Source organism: Artemia sp. Qi Xiang Cuo, chromosome 10 (genome assembly GCF_049724085.1).
Source record: "Artemia sp. Qi Xiang Cuo chromosome 10, ASM4972408v1, whole genome shotgun sequence".
Classification (NCBI taxonomy): Eukaryota; Metazoa; Arthropoda; class Branchiopoda; order Anostraca; family Artemiidae; genus Artemia; species Artemia sp. Qi Xiang Cuo.
In genome coordinates, this window is record NC_142803.1 from 54800434 (window position 1) to 54824669 (window position 24236).

The 24236-nt window shown below is 35.4% G+C and overlaps 1 protein-coding gene across 1 annotated transcript in view; it reads left to right on the plus strand.

Moving 5' to 3' along the window:
* The window catches only part of Vps53 (vacuolar protein sorting 53), a 148640-nt gene that overhangs the window by 44120 nt on the left and 80284 nt on the right, over nt 1-24236 (plus strand). The window contains exons 6-7 of the mRNA XM_089095546.1: nt 8936-9101; nt 11541-11692. Coding sequence (XP_088951672.1) covers nt 8936-9101; nt 11541-11692 — 318 coding nt within the window. The remainder of the gene's footprint in view (nt 1-8935; nt 9102-11540; nt 11693-24236) is intronic.

Here is a 24236-nt window from a genome sequence, read left to right on the forward strand (position 1 = left end):
TTCTCCAATCCTCCAATCACTTTCGACTATTAAAATGGGCAAACGCCTTTCAAATTTTCGATCAAATGAGCCAATTCTGAATCTTCTATAGCTGCGCCTTCTATACAGACTATATAAGGCCTTAGGTTCTAACTTGGAACGCTGTATCTGAGGGCGATTGGGGAGTTTTCTCCTCAAAAACATATTTTTTATCTGGAAATCAGCTACGCTGACAAAATGCCTATCTCAAAATTTTGATTGGATGTGTTTGGGGAAATGATGGGCCTGGGGGGGGGTCTAGTTTCCCTAAAATCACTTTTGACTATTAAAAAATGCACTAGCCCTTTGAATTTCCAAGCGAATGAGCCTTTTTTTATGTTTCTACCACAGCGCCTTCTATAAAAGCCTTATATGCCCCCAGGGAATAACTTAAAACCCTTGCCCTGAGGGTTCTGGGGGAGTGTCCTCCTCAAAAACCTATTTTATATCTTGAAATCAACAACGTTGAACAAAATGGCTATCTCACAATTTTGATTGGTTGTGTTTGGGGGAAAGATGGGCGTGGGAGGGGGGGCTAGTTGCCCTCCAATCTCTTTCGACTATTAAAAAGGGCACTAGCCCCTTGAATTTCCAATCGAATGAGCCTTTTTTGAAGTTTCTACGACAACGCCTTCTATAAAAACCTTATATGCCCCCAGGGCATAACTGAAAACCCTTGCCCTGATGGTTGTGGGGGAGGGTCTTCCTCAAAAACATATTTTCTATTTGGAAATCAACTACGCTGAACAAAATGACTATCTCAAAATTTTGATTGGATGTGTTTGGGGGAATGATTGGGGTGAGGGGGGGGGGCTAGTTGCCCTCTAATCACTTTCGACTATTAAAAAGGGCACTAGAACTCTTGATTTCTAATTGAATGAGCCTCTTTTGAAGTCTTTACGACGACCCCTTCTATATGAAGTGCCCTGCTTTAAAGAAAAAAAATAATAATAAATAGTACATTGTGTCAACATTGATCTTATATGCCCTCAGGGCATAACTTAAAACCCTTGCCCCGAAGGTTGTGGGGGAGTGTCCTCCTCAAAAAGATATTTTCTATCTGGAAATCAGCTACGCTGAACAAAATGGCTACCTCAAAATTTTGATTGGATATGTTTGGGGGAATGACGGGCGTTGGGGGGGGGGGCTAGTTGCCCTCCAATCACTTTCGACTATTAAAAAGGGCACTAGCCATTCCTATTTCCAATCGAATGAGTGCCTTTCGAAGTTTCTACGACAACTCCTTCGATACGAAGTGCCCGGATATGGAGAAAAACATCGTTCTTTACTTAGGCAGCGCTAGCGCGCTGTCTATGATGATTTTGCAAATCTAATAAAAAGACTTGGCGAGGATATTAATTCTAAGCTGTTGTTGGGCTGGCAGAAACAGCCACATCTAATGTATAAAGAAATGAGTTTGTCTGGGTGGCAAAATCTGCTGAGAAGTTGTATGATACCCTGACAGTATTCAACATAATGGCTAATCAGTAATTCTTTTAAAGTTATGATTTTACGGATCAGAGGCAACGCTATAGCGTTGCCTTTAGAAAAGGCCAGATAGTTCAAAGGTCAGATAAGAATTATTCCTGTGTCGACGCAACCCGCAAGTGCCCGGAGGCAGGCGTTATGAGTAATGCACTATTGGCATATATGGTTCTTATGGAAGGGATATTCGTATAAATTTTAGAGAGGGCTCATTTGATTGGAAATTGAAAGTTCTAGTCGACTATTTAAGAGTCAGAAGAGATCGGAGGGTACCTAGCCCCCCCCCTCCTCCACGTCATAACTGCACCAGGTAAAAATTTTGAAACGGAAATTTTGTTAATAATAGGTCAAGGTTCTGGTAACACAAAATTTTGGTGTCCAAACAGACTCCCCGGGACCGGGGGTAGGCGTTGAAAGTTATGCTCTGGGAGCATATATGGTTGTTATGGAAAGGATGCTCGTATAAACTTCCTAGAAGGTTCATTGGATTGGCAATTTAAAGTTTTAATTCACATTTTAAGAGTCAAAAGTGATTGGAGGGCAGCTAGCCTCCCCCCTCATTCCATTTATTTTGTTCCCAGAGGCACTTCATATAGAAGGCGTCGTCGTGTAAACTTCAAAGTGAGCTCATTTGATTGAAAATCGAGAGTTCTAGTGCCCTTTTTAAGAATAAAAAGTGATCGGAGGGCAACTGCCCCCCCCCAATTTGAGGTAGCCATTTTGTTAAAAATAGTTCAAAGATCATATAACAAAAAGTCCTTTACGTATGGTCATTTTTTTAATAATAGTTCAAAGGTCAGATGAGAAAAACTCCTGTGTCGACCCCCCCCCCCAGGGCCGGGGCAGGCGTTGTTAGTATTTCTCTGGGGCATATATGGTTCTTTTGGAAGGTATGCTTATATAAAATTCAGAGAGGGTTCATTTGAATGAAAATTAAAAGTTTTAGTTCATTTCCTCAGAGTGAAAAAGATCAGAGGGCAACTAGCCCCTCCCGCCCACCACACCTTTGGGCGTATAGGATGGACAAACCCATCCGATAAAAGTTTCAGGTGACTATTTTTTAAAATAGTTCAACCATCAGATATTAAACCTCCGGGGTCTACACAACCCCCCACGGCCCAGGGACAGGCGTTGTAAGTTACACTCTGGGGATATATATGTTTCTTATAGAAGGGATACTCGTATAAACTTAAGAGAGGGATCATTTGATTGAAAATAGATAGTACTAGTTCACTTTTAAAGAGTCAAAAGAGACCGAAGCTTAATCTAGTCCCCCCACGCCCCTTTTCCCCAAACCCATACGATAAAATTTTGAGATAGCAATTTTGTTAAAAAATAGTTCGAACATCAGACAATAAAAAGTCCGAGGTTGACACAAACCCATTTTTCACTTTGATGTTGTTACTTTGATATCAGTTTTGATATTCTGATGAATATTTGATTTTATTTTTTTTAAGCTTGATTTTGAAATAAGGAATTTTTAAAAACTTGAAATTTTTTGTAATCAAAAACGAACAAAAATTAATTAAAAAAAAACTTTCCGAAAAAGTAAGTTTTTCAAAGAAAAGTAAAGGCCATTTTAAACTTAAGCTCATCAGATACAAAAACCTTTTAAAATTCAAACTAAAAACGACAAGAAATTAATATTAAAGAATAAATGAAACCCAAAACGAACAGAAATTAAATAACAAATCATAGGAAAAACATACAACAAGTAATAGTATAAATGAATAAATAGATCTTATGCGAGTAATGCTTAGATTGAATATGAAAATCAAGCTTAAAACGAAAAGAAATATTTTCCTATTAAAGTATAAATGAAACTTAAAACGAACAGAAATAAAATAAACAATCAATGCAAACAAACATACAATAAATATTAATACAAATTAATAAATAAATCTTAAAACGAGTGAAACTTAAATTGAATATGCAAATCAAGCTTGAAACGAACAAAAATCTCTACAAACAAGAGTTTGGGTATGACCCCCTTCTCTCACTGTAAAAGTCTAGAACCTACTGCGTCATTTGTGCTTTACTGAGAACTATATGCGTCTTGAACAGTCTTGGAAAGTATAAACAACATCAAATTGAATATTTCAAGTATAATGATATGAAATGTTGAAAGATCCATCAGTTCAAGAATTTATTTCATTGTAATTGTATTTTATTTTCAATGCTGTAAGAACTGGAAAAGAAAATATTTGTAATATAATCATTTTTCAGTTAAGCGCCAATGACGCAGTAGGCTTTTGGTTTTTATTTACAGTTAGGAAAGAAGGCAGTATTCAAACACTTGTTTGTAGGGAAACTATATTCGTTTTTAACAACTTTAAAAAGATTTAATAAATTAAACTGAATATTTGATGTATAATGATATTAATTTCTGAAAGCTAACCAGTTCAAAATGTTGCTATAATTTTAATGTTTGTTTTCAATTTTAAGTACAAAAGAAAATATTTGTCATAAAATTGGTTTTCAGTAAAGCGCCAATGACGCAGTAGGTTTTAGAATTATATAGAGAGAGAAGGAGGCGATACCCAAACTCTTCTTTGTAGTGATTTTTGTTTGATGTTGTATTGATTTCTTCTTTGTAGTGATTTTTCGTTCTCCAATCCTCCAATCACTTTCGACTATTAAAAAGGGCAAACGCCCTTTGAATTTCCAATCGAATGAACCTGTTTTGAAGTTTCTACGACAACGCCTTCTATAAAAACCTTATATGCCCCCAGGGTATAACTTAAAACCCTTGCCACCGAAGATCGTTGGGGAGTGTCCTCCTCAAAAAGATATTTTCTATCTGGAAATCAGCTCAGCTCACAAAAAGCCTATCTCAATATTTTGATTGGATTTGTTTGGGGGAATGATGGGCGTGGGGGGGGGGGGCTAGTTGCCCTCCAATCACTTTCGACTATTAAAAAGTGCACTATCCCTTTGAATTTCCAAGCGAATGAGCCTGTTTTGAAGTTTCTACGACAACGCCTTCTATAAAAGCCTTATATGCCCCCAGGGTATAACTTAAAACCCTTGCCCTGAGGGTTGTGGGGGAGTGTCCTCCTCAAAAACCTATTTTATATCTTGAAATCAACAACGTTGAACAAAATGGCTATCTCACAATTTTGATTGGTTGTGTTTGGGGGAAAGATGGGCGTGGGAGGGGGGGGTTCTAGTTGCCCTCAAATCCCTTTCGACTGTTAAAAAATGTCCTAGCCCTTTAAATTTCCAATCGAATGAGCTTTTTTTGACGTTTCTACGACAACGCCTTCTAATAAGAAACTTATATGCCCCCAGGGCATAACTTAAAACCCTTGCCCTGATGGCTGTGGGGGAGGGTCTTCCTCAGAAACATATTTTCTATTTGGAAATCAACTACGCTGAACAAAATGACTATCTCAAAATTTCGATTGGATGTGTTTGGGGGAATGATTGGGGTGAGGGGGGGGGGGGTTAGTTGCCCTCTAATCACTTTCGACTATTAAAAAGGGCACTAGAACTCTTGATTTCTAATTGAATGAGCCTCTTTTGAAGTCTTTACGACGACCCCTTCTATATGAAGTGCCCTGCTTTAAAGAAAAAGAAAATAATAAACAGTACATTGTGTCAACACTGATATTATATGCCCTCAGGGCATAACTTAAAACCCTTGCCCCGAGGGTTGTGGGGGAGTGTCTTCCTCAAAAAGATGTTTTCTATCTGGAAGTCAGCTACGCTGAACAAAATGGCTATCTCAAAATTTTGATTGGATATGTTTGGGGGAATGACGGGCGTTGGGGGGGGGGCTAGTTGCCCTCCAATCACTTTCGACTATTAAAAAGGGCACTAGCCATTCCTATTTCCAATCGAATGAGTGCCTTTCGAAGTTTCTACGACAACTCCTTCGATACGAAGTGCCCGGGTATGGAGAAAAACATCGTTCTTTACTTAGGCAGCGCTAGCGCGCTGACTATGATGATTTTGCAAATCTAATAAAAAGACTTGGCGAGGATATTAATTCTCAGCTGTTGTTGGGCTGGCAGAAACAGCCACATCTAATGTATAAAGAAATGAGTTTGTCTGGGTGGCAAAATCTGCTGAGAAGTTGTATGATACCCTGACAGTATTCAACATAATGGCTAATCAGTAATTCTTTTAAAGTTATGATTTTACGGATCAGAGGCAACGCTATAGCGTTGCCTTTAGAAAAGGCCAGATAGTTCAAAGGTCAGATAAGAAAAATTCCCGTGTCGACGGAACCCGCAAGTGCCCGGAGGCAGGCGTTATGAGTAATGCACTATTGGCATGTATAGTTCTTATGGAAGGGATGCTCGTATAAACTTCGGAGAGGGCTCATTTGATTGGAAAGTTCTCGTTCACTTTTTAATAGTCAAAAGAGATCGGAGGATAACTAGCCCCCCCTCCTTCATGCCCTAAATGCATCAGATAAAAATTTTGAGATAGACATTTTGTTAAAAATAGTTGTAAGTTCTGATAACAAAAAACTCCGGTGTCGACACAACCCCCCAGGGCCCGGGGGTAGGCGTTGTAAGCTATGCTCTGGGGGCATATATGGTTCTTGTCGAAAGGATGCTCGTATAACCTTTATAGAGGGCTCATTTGATTGGAAATTTAAAGTTTTAATTCACTTTTTAAGAGTCAAAAGTGATTGGAGGGCAGCTAGCCTCCCCCCTCATTCCATTTATTTTGTTCCTAGAGGCACGTCATATAGTAGGGGTCGTCGTATAAACTTCAAAGTGGGCTCATTCGATTGGAAATCGAGAGTTCTAGTGCCCTTTTTAAGAGTCAAAAGTGATCAGCGGGCAACTGCCCCCCCCCCCAATTTGAGGTAGCCATTTTGTTAAAAATAGTTCAAAGATCATATAACAAAATCTCCTTTACCTATGGTCATTTCTTTAATAATAGTTCAAAGGTCAGATGAGAAAAACTCCTGTGTCGACCCCCCCCCCCCTGGCCGGGGCCGGCGTTGGTCGTATTTCTCTGGGGCATATATGGTTCTTATGGAAGGTGTGCTTGTATAAACTTCAGAGAGGGTTCATTTGAATGGAAATTAAAAGTTGTAGTTCATTTTCTCAGAGTGAAAAAGATCAGAGGGCAACTAGCCCCTCCCGCCCTCCACGCCTTTGGGTGTATAGGATGGACAAACCCATCCGATAAAAGTTTCAGGTGACTTTTTTGTTAAAAATAGTTCAACCAACAGATATTAAAGCTCCAGGGTCGACACAACCCCCCAGGGCCCAGGGACAGGCGTTGTAAGTTATACTCTGGGGATAAATATAGTTCTTATAGAAGGGATACTCGTATAAACTTCAGAGAGGGCTCATTTGATTGAAAATAGAAAGTTCTAGTTCACTTTTAAAGAGTCAAAAGAGACCGAAGCTTAATCTAGTCCCCCCACGACCCTTTCCCCCGAACCCATCCGATAAAATTTTGAGATAGCAATTTAGTTAAAAAATAGTTCAAACATGAGACAATAAAAAGTCCGAGGTTGACACAAACCCATTTTTCACTTTGATGTTGTTACTTTGATATCAGTTTTGATATTCTGATGAATATTTGATTTTTTTTTTTGTAAGTTTGATTTTGAAATAATGAATTTTTAAAAACTTGAAATTTTTTTGCAATCAAAAACGAACAAAAATTAATAAAAAAAAAACTTTCCGAAAAAGTGAGTTATTCAAAGTAAAGGTCATTTTAAACTTAAGTTCAGCAGATACAAATACCTTTTAAAATTCAAACTCAAAACGACCAGAAATTACTATTAAAGAATAAATGAAACCCAAGACGAACAGAAATAAAATAAACAATCATAGCAAACACATACAACAAGTAATAGTATAAATGAATAAATAGATCTTATGCGAGTAATGCTTAGATTGAATATGAAAATCAAGCTTAAAACGAAAAGAAATATTTTCCTATTAAAGTATAAATGAAACTTAAAACGAACAGAAATAAAATAAACAATCAATGCAAACAAACATACAATAAATATTAATGTAAATTAATAAATAAATCTTAAACGAATGAAACTTAAATTGAATATGCAAATCAAGCTTGAAACGAACAAAAATCTCCACAAACAAGAGTTTGGGTATGACCTCCTTCTCTCACTTTAAAAGTCTAAAACCTACTGCATTATTTGCGCTTTACTGAAAACTATATGCGTCTTGAACAGTCTTGGAAAGTATAAACAACATCAAATTGAATATTTGATGTATAATGATATGAATTGTTGAAAGATCCATCAGTTCAAGAATTTATTTCACTGTAATTGTATTTTATTTTCAATGCTGTAAGAACTGGAAAAGAAAATATTTGTAATATAATCATTTTTCAGTTAAGCGCCAATGACGCAGTAGGCTTTTGGTTTTTATTTACAGTTAGGAAAGAAGGCAGTATTCAAACACTTGTTTGTAGGGAAACTATATTCGTTTTTAACAACTTTAAAAAGATTTAATAAATTAAACTGAATATTTGATGTATAATGATATTAATTGCTGAAAGCTAGCCAGTTCAAAATGTTGCTATAATTTTAATGTTTGTTTTCAATTTTAAGTACAAAAGAAAATATTTGTCATAAAATTGGTTTTCAGTAAAGCGCCAATGACGCAGTAGGTTTTAGAATTATATAGTGAGAGAAGGAGGCGATACCCAAACTCTTCTTTGTAGTGATTTTTGTTCGTTTCAAGCTTGATTTGCATATTCAATTTAAGTTTCACTCGTTTTAAGATTTATTTATTAATTTTCATTAATATCTAATATATGTTTGTTTGCATTGATTGTTTATTTAATTTCTGTTCATTTTAAGTTATTTATGCTTCGGTAGGAATTTTTTTTTCGTTTTAAGCTTGATTTTCATATTCAATCTAAGCATTATTCGCTTTAAAATCTATTTATTCATTTAAATTATTACTTGTATGTTTTTTTTGCTATAATTGTATATTTAATTTCTGTTCGTTTTGGGTTTCATTTATTCTTTAATAGTAATTTCTGGTCGTTTTGAGTTTGAATTTTAAAAGGTATTTGTATCTGTTGAGCTTACGTTTAAAATGGCCTTTACTTTTCTTTAGAAAACTCATTTTTCGGAAAGTTTTTTTTAATTAATTTTTTTTCGTTTTTAATTACAAAAAATTTCAAGTTTTGAAAATTCCTTTTTTCAAAATGAAGCTTAAAAAAAAAAAATCAAATATTCATCAAAGTATCAAAACTGATATCAAAGTAACAATATCAAAGTCTTAATCTAATAAAAGACGTGGCGAGGATATGAATTCTCAGCTGTTGCTTGGGTGGCAAAAACAGCCGCATTTAGCGTTTAAAAAAAATGAGTTCTTCTTGGTGTCAAAAGCTCTGATAAGTTTTATGACATCTACCACTGTTCAAAATTAATATTAATTTATTTATTTCAATTTATTTTATTTAGAAATTTATTTTGAAGGGAGGATCTTACGATATTAATGAAACGACGTAGCAAGGATTTAGACTCTCAGCTTTTGATCGATGCTGTGGCGAAAACTATTCGTTTTGAGTCCCTACTTATGAAACGATTTGACGGCTTTACAAATAAGGATCTTAGCCGACTCAATAAAGAGTTCAAGACTCAGGTATTCTTCTTTTTTCTGTCCTTTTTTTTAGTAAGTGTGGATGTCTCTGTCTAGCTTTAACGATCACGAAATGAAGCGGTTTATAAAGAGTTTAAGGATTATTTTCGGTTTTTATTCTTGTTTTCCTAAGTATGGATACCCAGCTGAAAGGATTACGATAGTTCAAATCTGTCTCAACGTTCAAGTAGAAGCTTTGCAACACAAATATTTCTTTTTTTTGGTACTTAATATTAAAAATAGAGAAGTTCCAAAAAAGTATCCAAAAGTGTACTTATGAAATATTAAGTACATATTTTATTAATATATTAAGTACATATTAAGTGAAATATTAAGTACATATTGTACTTATGAAATATTAAGTACAAAGGATACAAATATGGGGAAATACTTTTGGTTAAGAGAGTTAAATCTGTACTAAAAATGCCTGAATATTTCAGTTTCACGTCTGGTAGTGGGGCACTGGAACATCATAAAGAGCTGTTTAAGGGTTCATTTTGAAGGAAACTTGCTACCTCTGCGTGCCCTTGTGCTTAACAAAACACAATATTTCTTATGTTGCAAAACTTTCTTGCAAAACTGAGTTTTACAATTCAAGATTACAGAAGTTTGTTTGAACAAACAGCCTAGGCTATGAATTGTTACAAGATTTAATGGTATAAGCTTAGATTAGGACCTATTGATAGAGAAACATGTTAAGAACACCCTTTAAGAACACATTTTCAGTACATGTTAACACATTAGTGCTAAGAACACATTATTAACATACTATTAACGCCTAGTACTATTAAGAACACATTAAGGACATGTTAAGAACAAATTTTGACTGCAACTCCACTTAGGCCAACTTTAGCCCTAACCGCTCCTTTTTTCCTTTAGAGTTGGCTCACAGCCAAAACGGCAAATGTTTTGCGACATGCCCTCTTTATTGTTTGTAATTTAATACTGTATTCACCCGCCATCTAAGTAAAGTTTTGTGTTGCTTTGCAGCACAAAATTAAAATTTTGGAGCTTCAACTTAAAAATTCTCAGTTTTTAAGTTGATGCTCCAAAAACGTTAAACCAATTTGTAACTACGACTACTACTACTAACAACTCATAGCAGCACCAAGCCGCCTGAGTCCAACACGGCCACGCACGTGCCCCTTCATCCCAATCTATTCAAAGCCTCCCTTTTTACACCCTCCCACGAAGTTTTGTTAAATGACCTATAAATTTTTTCCCCTTTTCTATTTCCTCTACTTTGATTAAAAGGATGTCGGATATAAAAGAACGGGAAAAAGTTTTATTGCAGTATCTAACTGCAAACCCTCTTAAGAACTATACTACTACTAATAAGTCACTGAAGTACCAAGCTGTCTGTGGCGAACACAGATGCATACGCTCCTAATTCCCATCTATTCAAAGCTTCACTTTTTATCTTTCCCGTGAAGCACTAGTATCCTGTGAAGGCTTTTTTATGATCTTTTCTACTCCAAACGGGGAAAACCTGCTTTTCCTTTGGCCCAATATGAATGGACAACAGCGACCGTAAACAGCCAGATGGTAATCTCTATCATTCGTTCATAAAATGTCTAATGTTCTGTTCATGGAAAAGTACCGAGTGACCTTAAAAATCTAACGAACAAAAGTTACAATATAAATTACCCATATATATATATATATATATATATATATATATATATATATATATATATATATATATATATATATATATATATATATATATATATATATATATATATAAATGTAACTAGCATAATTTATAGCCCTTTCCCCGAGGGGGAGGGGGTTCAAACCCGGAACCATAGTTATTTGACATTTGGATTCTTTTGAATATTGGATTTTCTTTTGTGTGTGTGTTGTTGTAATAGAAGATTAACTGATAGCGTAAGGAACTTGTCTTTTATGGGTCCTTAATCTTTTAGATGTCCTTTTCTTTGGAGTGTCTTGAAGGACCGACAAAGGATTTTATGGGGACATAAATTGATGCTCAGAGTAACAACCTTAGTTTAATCCCTGTTACAGTAGTTAAGTACTGTTCGACATTCCTAATTTTATTTAAACTACAATTTTGATCATGAATTTAAAAATTGAAATTATAGATCATCTTAGTGTTAAACTTGCTTCTTTTTTTCTTTGATTTGAAAATAAATTCAAAGCTGCAACATTGTTTTCCCAGGTTAAACTATGAAAATAGTACGTGTTAAAAATACATTTTTTACAAATCTCTCTTCCTGTAAAAAAAAGCAAACTAATCTTAATAGGTCATGAGTTTGAAAAAATTCGTTTTGAGTCTTAATTTTCGAATATAAAAATCAGTTTTGTGACTGATCTTCACAAAGCTTCATCTGAAAAATTGCTACTGAGATAATATACTGAATGAAATTTTGTTACTGAAAAAAGTAATTGGTAGGTGTGATTCGTCAAAATTTATTATAGGTCAAGAATTTGAATCCATTTGAAGAAGAGCCAACAAACCCTTTTCAAGAAGAAGAAGAAGGAAAACTTCCAGATGACGTCTCGCCGTTTCTTCAGGCAGTTAGCTCCTGCTTCGAAAGTTACCTGTATATAGTTGTAGAAACTCAAGACAGGTGAGCAAATATCGTCTAAACTAATTTTTACTAATGCACCGTATACACAGGTTGTCACAGGGACGTACCTTGGAATATATTTTAGGTTCAACTGACAGAAGAAACTGGAAAATGGAAGATGTCATTCCCTATGTCCCCAGGTCAGGTAGACAGCCTAAAAATAAGTGCCAAAAATGGACAAATTGTCGGGGTGGGGGGTGGCAATATAGAAATCTTGAGCCAACAGTGGAGGAAGTGTATGGAAAACAAATTAGTATATTATTGGTCTAAGTTAACTCGTAGATCTAGAGTTTATAACAGTTTTTTTTTCAATATCCACAATCGGCCGTTCTCATTGAAATTGCCGTTCTCAGTCGGCCGTTCTCATTAAAATTGCCTTTCTCATTAAAATTGCCTTTCTCATTAAAATTGCCTTTCTCAATCGACCGTTCTCATTAAAATTGCTATCTTGAAATCTTGACTTGATGTTGACTTTGACTTGATACGGGGATGGTATTTCGCCTTCTGAAAGGTTTCAACCATTTAAAGAGGGACTAGAACTTCTGGTTTGCGATCTAACGAGTGCCACCCTATTCACAGCCATGTGCTCTATATGATTAGGCTAGGAAGTTTGTGCTAACATTTTTACAATTTTTACAGTTTTGAAATTGGATAAGCTAGAAGCATAAAGATCAGAACTTAAAGGACGTTTAGTTTTGAACATAAAGATTATAATGTCATTCCAATTCGAGTTTTATAGAGCTTTATTGTAAATTATTTTGATGCTTCAAGTATATAATAACCTGGGAACTATTGGTATGAGAGGTAAATTGTGAGTTGCTCCGCAACTTCAATCCATGGGTCAAAGCTGCTTCAACATTCCACGTGACCTTGGCATCGGGTTGTAGCTATATCTGCAATCGTTTGTACTCGTTCTTGTGGGTAGTATAATAAACATTAATTTATATTTGTTATTGTACGAATAAATTTACGAATTTTTTTCCTCAAGTCGTGACCTATCTAAAACTTCTTTTTAAGGCCTGAAAATTTTAGTGTGCCAATTGTCAGAAAAAAATTAACTATATATGTATTATATTATATATGTATTAATTTATGTATGTATAGTACATAATGTACATACATTATGGGTCGCTCATTACTCTTTTTGAGCCAGCAAGAATTATGTATGTATATGCATAATTCATATATACATAATGTATATACATTATGTATGCATACATATACATACTGTATGTATAATACATACATAATTCTTGCTGGCTTGAAAAGAGTAATGGTCGACCCTTAAAATCGTCTAAATGAACGTTTAAACGATTGTTTTAAAATCGTTCAAATGAAAGTCATCCATAGAGCTAAGCAGCATCAGTTCAGAACACTGTTCATAAAATCCTTGCTACCGAATGAAGTACCATGGTTCTTGTAGATGTTAAACATTAAAGTAGTATACCTTGCAATGTTGAGCTGATGTTATATCTGTTGATAAGGTGCCTTGGACACATGTGTCGCTGAAAAGGCGGTAAGTTGCCCTACTCTGGGTTCTGGCCCCTAGTTTTGGCACCAAACTTTTTGTTGCTATTGAAGAAGCCCTCCCCAAAGTTTTTCCGACGATCTATTGCCTATAATGAGTCTCTTAAAGAGAAAAAAATATATGAGAAAACATCACTCTGTATTAAGTTATTGGTAGGGGTTGACCATGCCAAAAGAGATTGCATCACAGCCTCGTTTAGTTTTTAGTCATTTTGGGCAAAAAAGCACAGAAATGGCCTAAATCACATGGAGCAAAAATTAGAGACAACCAGTCAATTTAAAATATCGAAAGCACTTTTTTAAAATCACAAGCGATATTCCAAAGACTAGCGTTGGATATTTGCGCCCCTCCTGAATGGAGCATGGTGCCCAAGAGGCGCCATCTGTAAAATCACAAGTGATATTCCTAAGACGAGCGTTGAATATTTGCGCCCCTCCTGAAGGGAGCCTGGCGCCCAGGAGGCGCTATTTGTAACATCACAAGCGACATTCCAGAGACAAGCATTGAAGCGTTGGATATCTGCGCCCCTCCTCAATGGAGCATGGCGACCAAGACCAGGATTGAGGCCGCGTTTAAACAGTCTGCGACACGGGAACTTTGCTAATTACCTTCTATTTCTAATTCCATGTATCTAATATTATGTGTATATGCGTGCTCTAAATTATCAGCCAAAATATTCCAGCTCTTATGGCACAATTTTTATATAATGGTCTTAGAGCCTTCTTGGTTCCAGTGCCTTTTTTAATTAATAAAACACTATATTTAAAATAAAATCAATTTATTGACAAAAAACTGCATTTTTGTATACAAGATGACGTCATAATCGTAAGTTACAACCATAAATGATATGATAGTAAAACAAATTTCAAAATAAATTTATTCTTAAGAAAATGTGCTCTAAAATATTATCCTGTGCCCCTTACCCAGCACTGCTATTCTGGTGTCGCCCCCCGGAAAATATTCCTCGGGCGCCCTTGTTACTATGCTAACTAAGAAAAATTCATTAGCTTTTCTGTGTGTAATGTATGTAAGGCAATTCTATACTTATTGTAATTACAGCGGTAACTGCAATCTAATAAAAGACGACACGGCCCATGGTTAAACAAAAATAGCCTGAAACCCCTAAAAATTTTGTCGGATTGAAACAAAAAGTGCACCGTTAGAATTGCCTTAACCGAAAACCCTATACAGGAAACTTACAATCTGTTGGCTTGAACAACAAGGAAAATCGATTTGCTTGAAAAACAAAGATAATCACTTTTTTTGCATAGGAAGCCTTTTTTTTCTTTTTTTTTCTCCGCAGCTAGTAGGGCACTGGAATATCATATAGAGGTGTTTAAGGGCGCATTTTAAAACAAAGAGAAATTGCTTACGGATTGTTCTGGGTACCCGGCTGACTGACCGTATTTCAAATAGTAGACTGTCCGTAAAATGTGGTTCAATCCTGCTTTCTAGGACTATAATGAGAGAAAGGTTCTGATGACTAGGGCACATTTTGTTGATGAAGGATGGCAGAATGCCGAAGATTTGGCCAACCGTCTAGGGATAGAGACGGAAAGCAGGTCGTCCGCGGTTGGGGTGAGACGATGTCATAAAGAAAGATTTAAAGGAAATGGGAACTTCCTGGGAGGGCGGAATAGGGGAGAGCTTTGAAATTGGGATGGATGAGGAGCGTGCGTAGCTGTTTTGGCTTCAAGTGGCTTAGTGCTGCGGTGAGTTGTTAGTAGTAGTAGTAGTAGTTCAATCGATCTGAGGTTTTGAGTTCTTGTGCCCTGATTAACTAATAATAGAGATCATGACATCAAAGTTTCCGTTTTTGGCCATTTTTAGTAACAAATTTATAAAATTTCCCCAAATTGGGTGGAATTGCCATCGAAAATTCTTATCTTTCTGTGGCATTTACTTTAAGATGCTGGCGTATTTTGTGCCGTAATGTGTGCATAGAGAAACTGTGAAATTAAAATGGGGAAACTTGAAATTTTATGTGGTCGATTGTTGCATTTAGTTGCCATGAATATATTATATTCCAGCTCACCGTCGCTGCTCCGGCCCTACCTTCCCCTCATCATCATCAATATTTACACAGCCAGTAAAGTTAAGTTTGTGCAAAAAAAAATAAATCAAACTTTATGCTAAAAATAGACAGTTTTTTCTTTCAAGAAAAAATAACTTGGTTCGCCATTATTTGCCATAAATTGTAATATATTGTTTAAGATCTGTCTTATAACGAGTATTGTTCAAGGTTTGGAGATGGTGGCAAGATAGGAGAATTTATCCAAACAAATCCACTGGGAGGGATGAAACCATCTTCGTTGAATTTCATTCTTGATTAGATGATATTTATTTATTATTATTATTTTGTTTGCTTTTTCACCAGCCTGTGGAAACTTGATGTCATTATACTTAGTCAAACGTCATTGACAACATCGATCGACATCGATACGACGTCATTATATTTTCTTGGCACAGGTTTTTCTAAGATTGTCTTTTGACCATTTTTAATACAAAAAGTTAAAAAGAGCAGAATAATTTGATTATTTGGGGCTACAGATTTTGGTGTGCAAAGTTTTGATTAGGAGAATAATAAAAAAATACACTTATAGTTTTTTCATCATTTGTCTGTCTTTGAACAATTGCTATTTATAAGAAACAATTCTTCTCCTATAAAGCGTTTAAATATGGAATTTGACAGAGGCCAAACTAGTATCCGGGTTGCAGCGGTAGGTAGCAACCTAGTAAGAGACGATCACATCCAATGTTAAGAAATACAATAACCCATAACTCCTAAAAATAGAATCAGATCAGAATAACAAATGCATGATTAGAACCGCCTTGTCTGACACCCCTAAATAGCAAACTTTCTGTCCCTTGGCTTGAACAACAAGGGGAATGTACTGGCTTGAAAATCCAGAAAAGTGGTAGCTACTACAGCATTCTGCCTAAACGGCCTCTTTTTTTTTCTTCCACAGATAGCTTGGCACTGGAACATCGCAGAGAGTTGTTCAATGGCTCATTTTAAAGGAAATTAATGGGGTTAAAAACCTTTCTTAATTAAAACAAATAATTTTTAAAATAGCATTGATGAAAAACTGCATATTTCATGTTAAAGATTAACCAATGACGGCTTTTTCCTGTTTGTAATTTCATATTAAACGTTTTTAAAAAAGCGAGAAACACTCCCTAAAAGTCATTGAATCTTAATGAAAATCACACCGTCAGATTCAGCGTATCAGAGAACTTATAGTAGGGAACGAACTCTTGCCCTTAGTAACCTATGTCTTGTCAAATTAGCTACTCAATTTCTTCAAATAGTGTTTTAAAATACATTAAATTACGAACTATAGTTAATACAGACTGAAATTTTAAAATAGATTTTATTTTTCCGGGTTGCAGTGGTAGCTAGCAACCTAGTAAGAGACAATCACGTCCAATGTTATCAGTACAGAATCCTTAATGTTATTATGCTTATATTAAAAGACGAACAAACAGTTTGTGGTAATGAACTGTATAGTAAGAGTGACTCGTCTCAATAGTAACCTAAACTCTAAAAAACAGAAATTTAATATCAATAGATACATCAAAAGAATTGGATTTTATGCTGATTTTAAATATATAAGTTTTGTCAAGTTTACTCATATCTATCAAAAGTTACAAGCCTGAGAAAATTTGCCTTATTTCCAAAAAAAGGAAAAAACACCTTCTAAAAGTAATAAAATCTTAATGAAAATCACACCATAAAATTCAGCGTATCAGAGAACCGTACTGTAGAGATTTCGAGCTCCTATCTGTAAAAATGTGGAATTTTGTATTTTTTGCCAGAAGAAAGATCACGGATGCGTGTTTATTTGCCCTTTTTTTTACCAGGGGTGATCGTATCGACCCAGAGGTCCTAGAATTTTGCAAGGGGCAGATTCTAAGACCATTTACCTAAATCAATTTTATTGCAAAACACAGTGAAAAGTCATATTAGGCACTAGAGAGGGAGCTATTCAGGGGGAAGATTCATTTCTTGGAGTTAATACTAAGGATGCCTGATTGAAAGACATATCTCATTATCATGAATCTTGTTTCTTCTTATCTTGTGTAATGTTGTTGCAAAACACAATGAAAAGTTATATTAACCACTATAACCACTATTATATTAACCACTATATAACCGCTATATTTATAGAAGTCCCATTTCTTTGAGTCAAGACAAAAACAAATTATTTACTAGAAAATCCAAATGTAACTATAAAATGTAAAAAAGTTCTTCGAAAATCGAACCTAGTTCATTACAAAACAGAATAATTCTTTGCAAACAAAATAATTTTCACAATGTACAAAATAGTTTTGTATATAATAAATATAAGATAATTTTGTATAAGATATAGAATAAATCTTTTAAAATATAATATAGTTCTTATAAAACAACAATAATTCTTGCAAAATTCAATATAGTTTTTACAAAACAAAAATGATTCTTAAAAATACAAATAGTTCTTACACAATTCAATAAATAAAACCCAAATAATCCTTACAAAATACAAAATAGTTCTTACAAAGTTCAATATAATTCTTACAAAATACGTAATAGCTCTTACAAAATTCAAAACATTTCCAACAAAATACATAATAATTCTTATAAATACAAAACAGTTCTTACAAAACAGGATAATTTTTATAAAATAAAAAATAATATTTACAAAATTCAATATAGTCCTTACAAAATACAGCTCTTGTTCATTATTTCCTTTTTCACTTCTAATGGGGCACTGGGATGTCATAACAGTTTTAAAGGGCTCATTTGAAAGAGAATTGCTGCAACCACGCGCTTTTGTAATAAACACAACACCATGTTAAAAATAAAATGAATTTTTTGACAGAAAACTGCATCTTCCTATACAAGATGAAGAATGACGTCATAATCAGAACTTACAACCATATATGAAGTAAGAGTAAAAACTACATTATGTCGCTAGTTATAATGACATCAGTATTTAATAACGTCATACCGTCAATAAAAGAAAGAACTGCAAAAGTGTCAGTATTATTTAATTATGAACTGTGTTAAAGCAAACATGTCAGAAAATGACGTCAAGACCAAGCTGGATGACTTTCCTAAGATAATAGTCAAGGCTGAATGCATGTCCACCCGATTACGTGATGAATCGGGTGCAAATACTTTGAAACTTGAACCAACGATTTTGAAAGAGACCAAAGGGGATGCCGCTGATTTTTGTGAAGAAATAGTAGATACAGCAGGAGCACAACAGGATATAAACACTCTTGGTGAAGAATTAGTTGTTAATAACATGCACTCTGAGGATGTTGACAAACAACGCAACGACGTAGACCAGTCTAGACAAAACCGACGTAGACGTAGACGTAGACAAGAACGTACATGTAATAACAGGAAGAAAAATGAAACTTCAGCTAAAGGAACCGATATATCGGAGAAAGGCAAACAGAAAAATATCCCAAATCAGAAGATAAGCGATCAAGGTCAACATGATATAGAAAATTTGGTGAAGACAAATCCTCGTAAAGATTTAGAAAGCTTGTCGGAAAAGAAGCCTAACTATCCTGAAAAGGTCCTTCACAGAGGCAGAGGGGTTACAAATAGTGACAACCAAGGGAGGGGGTATATGCGCGGCATAAATAGAGGCAGAGGACAAGCATTTAACCCTAACAGAAATAGAGGCAGTAAGTATGATGGGGGTAGAGGCAGTGGAGGTTCAAACTTTAACAGAGGTAGAGGAGCGTCTAACTTTAACAGAGGTAGAGAAAGGCCAAATTTTAACCAAGGCCAAGGAAGGTCAGAGTTAGGCAGAAGCAGCGAAAGAAAAGAATTTAGCAATGGCTGTGGAAGGCCGTATTTTAACAGAAGCAGAGGGCGAGGAAGTAGCTATGAGGTATATGGCGGCAGTGCAAGATATTATAAAATTAATACTGAATTCAATAGAGATTCTTCCGATACGATAGTGAATAACTTCACAGATAGAGGCAGAAGAAATGGAGAATTCAACAGAGAAAGAGCAAATAGTTATAGTAGGAACGTAGATAGGGAGAATGAGGGAGAGAGACGGAGCTATAATAATGGTGGTTCTCACACCTGCGATGTAAGAAATTTCCTTGTCAGAGGCAGAGGAACTAGAGACTTCAACAGAGGCAGAGGAAGGCATAATTTTCAAAGCGGGAAGAGTAAGCAGCTATAATAGGATCGAGGAAGAGTAAAAACAAACATTACTATAAAAAATTCTGCATAGAAAATCCTCAGTTTATCAGGAGATTTGAGTTTAACTTAATTGGAAGTATTTGAAATAAATTTTAAGGTGAAAAAATGAGATATTTAATATTTCTTATCAACAAAACGGATATAAATATGTTGAGTGGTGTGTAGAATGTGTAGATCCTTCGTATAATGATTTAGATTACACATAGGAATAAGCCCTTGGCCTTTTTTTATGTGGAATAGTAAAGAACGAACAGCAGGGAATCAGGCAGTAGAGTCACTCAAAATATGACATCATACCCAGATCAGCAATTTTTAAAAATACATTTGTTTCATATTATCTTGTCAAAAGGTACGCGTGTTACAAGTACATTATCATGCATGTATAGTGATTCAGTTTTGTTGGATTTTGCATTTCATTTTAATATTTCGGTTACTATAGGTCAGAGCTCGTTCTTTGCTAAGATACTTCAAAAAAGATTTTTCTTCTTCTTCATCTTGCTCTTGTTCTTCGCCATTTTTGTGGGTTTTCCGGCTTTTCATTGAAATAATTCCAATTCTCTTTTCGTTCTAAGCTTTTATTTTTAAGATTAACCAAAATAATATCTATCATTCCTGAATCAGTTTCAGTAAATTATACACAAGCAAAAGCCTACGGCTTTTTCTCAATTTGAATATTAAAAGACGAACCAAAGGGAATAAAGCAGCAGTCAGTCAAATATGGCGCCATACCCTAGGTAAGCAACTTTTAAAAAATATTTGTGTTCTTTTATCTTGTCAAAAAATAAGTGTGTGACATCATCATGTGTGTAATCATTAATTTAAAAATTTCAGTTACTATGGGCTATAGTCCCTCTTTTAATATAAAAATTCTTCTTACAAAAGGCAAAATATTCTTACTTACAAAAGGCAAAATTTTTGGCCGGAAAAAAAACGGTGTTTCAGCCGTTTCCCCTAAAAGCCAACAATTTGCCGCTGGAAAGAAAACTGGAGTTTCGTCGGGGTCTAGTAGTAGCAAACAAATTACGTCGTCATCACTTGTATCAACCCACTCTCTAAACTAATGCAATTAAAATTTTCGACTATTCTACATCTTTTCCCATTTTTCCAGAGGAATTATTCCAGAATAATTCTTCCTACAAAATATAATTTCGTTCATCTCCAAAGTTTCAAAAACTTTCCTTCTTTTTTATTTTTTCTGTAACTTAATCATCACTTTTTCAAAAAGTTCTGCCCATCTTTCTTTAACTCTTTCTTTATCACTAATTGTGCCCTGTTCTTATCTTTAACTGGAACAAGTCCAGATTGACTGTTCCCTGTCAATTTTTTAACTTTATCTTGTCAACTTTTTTGACAGTATCTTTAACAATGCCCTAGAAATGGTCTGAACTTTTGTATAGTAAAGTAATCCATGCGAAAAGAGTTTAACGTCTGCTGGGTCTTTATCACTCCATTTTTTTTTGTCTCCTCAAGCTTCTCAAATGATTCTTGGTCATCGGCCCATTATCCTTTGTTAATCTCTTTCTGAAGCCTTATCCACGCTTTCCATGTCCCAAATGTTTTAATATTAATAATAATAATAATTCATTTCTGCCCTCTATACATAGATGGATGTACACAGATGAGTATAGGTAATAAATAAAAGAAAACTGAAAAATACAAAATTGGACTTCTAACGAAAAGGACGACAATAAATAGCTCATAATATCTCATGAATATATAAAAAATAGCTTATAATAGCTCCATAGTGCATAACATTAAAACATCATAATACAAGTGTTATGTATTATAACGCAAAACGTCATAATACATAACACATAGACACTCATTATGCAAGTAAGTAGCTCAGTTTGGTTAAAGCTATGGCGACAAAACTATTTATCCATTAAATAAGACAGTTTAGGAGGAAATTGATTCTATTTGCTGTAGATCGTCTGAGGATCGATCGTACTGTCAATCCATTTTAACAATAATTTCAAATATTCCGAATTTTCCGATAATATACCTAACCGGAAAAAGTACACCTGGGTGCGCTTTTCATCACTTTCAGAGGCAACGCTTTAGCATTGCCTTTAGTAAAGGCCACACGGCTTCAATGTTTTATTATTTATTTTTATTTACTCCAGTAGGGAAAGGGATTTTTCCCAAATTTTTCTTACTCTAGTAAGAAAAATTATATATTTGAACTGTTATTTCTACATCATGGAAAGGCAGTGTGGTCTTTGGAAATACTTATGAAACACCATCCCAAAATTCACAACAAGATTAAAATGTAAATTCTAATTTAATTCCCAATATTTCAATTTCAGATTTTAGAAAGAAACTTACCTTGATAACGAGAACGTCAGTAACACTGAGTGCGTGGGTGCACTTTTCATCACTTTCAGAGGCGACGCTTTAGCATTGCCTATAGTAAAGGCCATATGGCTCCAATGTTTTATTATTTATTTTTATTTCCCCCAGAGGCACTTCATATAGAAGGTGTTGTCGTATAAACTTCAGAGGGGGCTGATTCGATTGGCAATCGGGAGTTCTAGTGTCATTTTTAAGTCAAAATTATTGGAGGGCAACTACCCCCCCCCCCTTCCACGCCCCTTTTTTCGAAATACATCTGATAAAAATTTTGAGATAGCCGTTTTGTTAAAAATAGTTAAAAGATCATATATCAAAAACTCCAGGGTCGACACAACCCCCCAGGGCTCGGAGAAAGGCATTGTAATCTATGCCCTCGGGGAATATATGGTTCTTATAGAAGGGGTGCTCGTATAAATTTCAGAGAGAGCTCATTTGATTGGAAATTGATAGTTCTAGTTCACTTTTTAAGAGTAAAATGAAATCAGAGGGCAACTAGCCCCTCCCCCACGCCTTTTTTTCCCCAAACCCATCCGATAAACATTTTTAGATGGTCATTTTGTTAAAAATAGTTTGAACATCAGATAATAAAAACTCCGGGATCGACAAAACCCCCAGGGCCCGGGGGTAGGTGTTGTAAGTTATGCCCTTTGGGGCATATATGGTTCTTATAGAAGGATGCTCATATAAACTTCAGAGAGGACTCATCTTAATGGAAATTGAAAGTTCTAGTTCACTTTTTAAGAGTCAAAAGAGATCAGGGGGCAACCCCACACACCCTTTTTACCTCAAATGCATCCGATAAAAAACTTGAGATAGCGATTTTGTGAAAACTGGTTCAAAGATCATATAACAAAAACTCCGGGGTGGACACAACCCCCCAGGACCCGGGGACAGATGTAAGTTATGCCCTGGGGGCATATATGGTTCTTATAGTAGGGATGCTCGTATAAACTTCAGAGAGGGCCCATTTGATTGGAAATTGAATATTCTAGTTCACTTTTTAAGATTCAAAAGAGATCAGAGGGCAACTAGCCTCCTACACGCCCTTTTTTCCCTAAACCAATCTGATAAAAATTTTGAGATAGCCGTTCTGTTAAAAAATAATTCAAAAATCAGATAATAAAACTCCGGAGCTGACACAAACCCCAGAGCCCGGGAGCAAGTGTTTTAAGTTTTGCCCCGAGGGCATATAAGGTTTTTATATGAGGGGAGGTCGTATAAACTTCAGAAATGGCTCATTTGATCGGAGGGGCCTCAAATGATTAGAAATTGAAAGTTCTAATTTCTTTTTTAAGTTTCCAAAGTGATCCTATTGCAACTAGCTCCCCGCCCCGCCAACCTTCTTTTCCCCAAGTGCGTCCGATTGAATTTCTTATATAGCCATTTTGTTCAAAATAGACCAAAGATCATATAATAAAGACTCCAGCGACTACACTGCTTACCAAAACCTGGGGTAAGGGTTGTAAATTATGCCCCGAGGGTATATAAGGTTTTTATGGAAGGGAAGGTAGTATAAACTTTGGAGGGGGCTCATTCAATTGTAAATCGGAATTTCTACTGACCATTTTAAGAGTCAAAAGTGATCGGATGACAACTAGCCTCCCCCTCCCTAAAGCCCCTTTTCCTCCAAATGCATCTGATCAAAATGTTGAGATAGCCATTTTGTTCAGAATAGTTTAAAGATCCAATAATAAAAACTCAGGGGTAAACACAGCCCCCCCCCCCCAGAGCCCGGGGAAAGTGTTGTACGTTATGCCCCTGGGGTAGATAAGGTTTTTTGTAAGGAGTGATCTTATAAAAATCAGAGGTGGCCCATTGGATTGGAAATTGAAGTTTCTATTTACCTTTTTAAGAGTCATCAAAAGTGATCAGCGGGCATATACCCCCCCCCCCCACCCCCACCCCACCACCACCCTCTTTCCCCAAATGCATTTGATCAAAATTTTGAGGTGGCCATTTTGTTTGAAATATTTCAGCGATCAGATGACAAAACTTCGGGGTCCACATAATCCCCCCCCAAAAAAAAAACCGGGGTAAGGGTTCTAACTTATGTCCCGGCGGCATTTAAAGTTTTTACGGAAAAGGTGGTCGTATAAACTTCGGAGGGGACACAAATGATTAGAAATTGAAAGAAAACACTATTTAGTATAAAATCTATTTTTTGACCAATAACTACGTTTTCGTATACAAGATGATGATAAACTTTAACGGGTGTCTTGGGTAACAGGGAAGACAATGTTTTTCGTCTTTTGCTAGTTCTTACTAAGAAAAAGCCGAAGGTTTTTTCTTGTTTGTAATATTCGTCCTTAATCACATACATATGTTTTGTTTTCGTTAATCATCATTAAGGCTAAGGTCAACAATACTTTCACAAGGAAAAGTAAGGAAAAAAGAATCAAGGTTAAGGTCAACAAAGGTTTAACAAGGCTTATAAAACGAATTCTAGA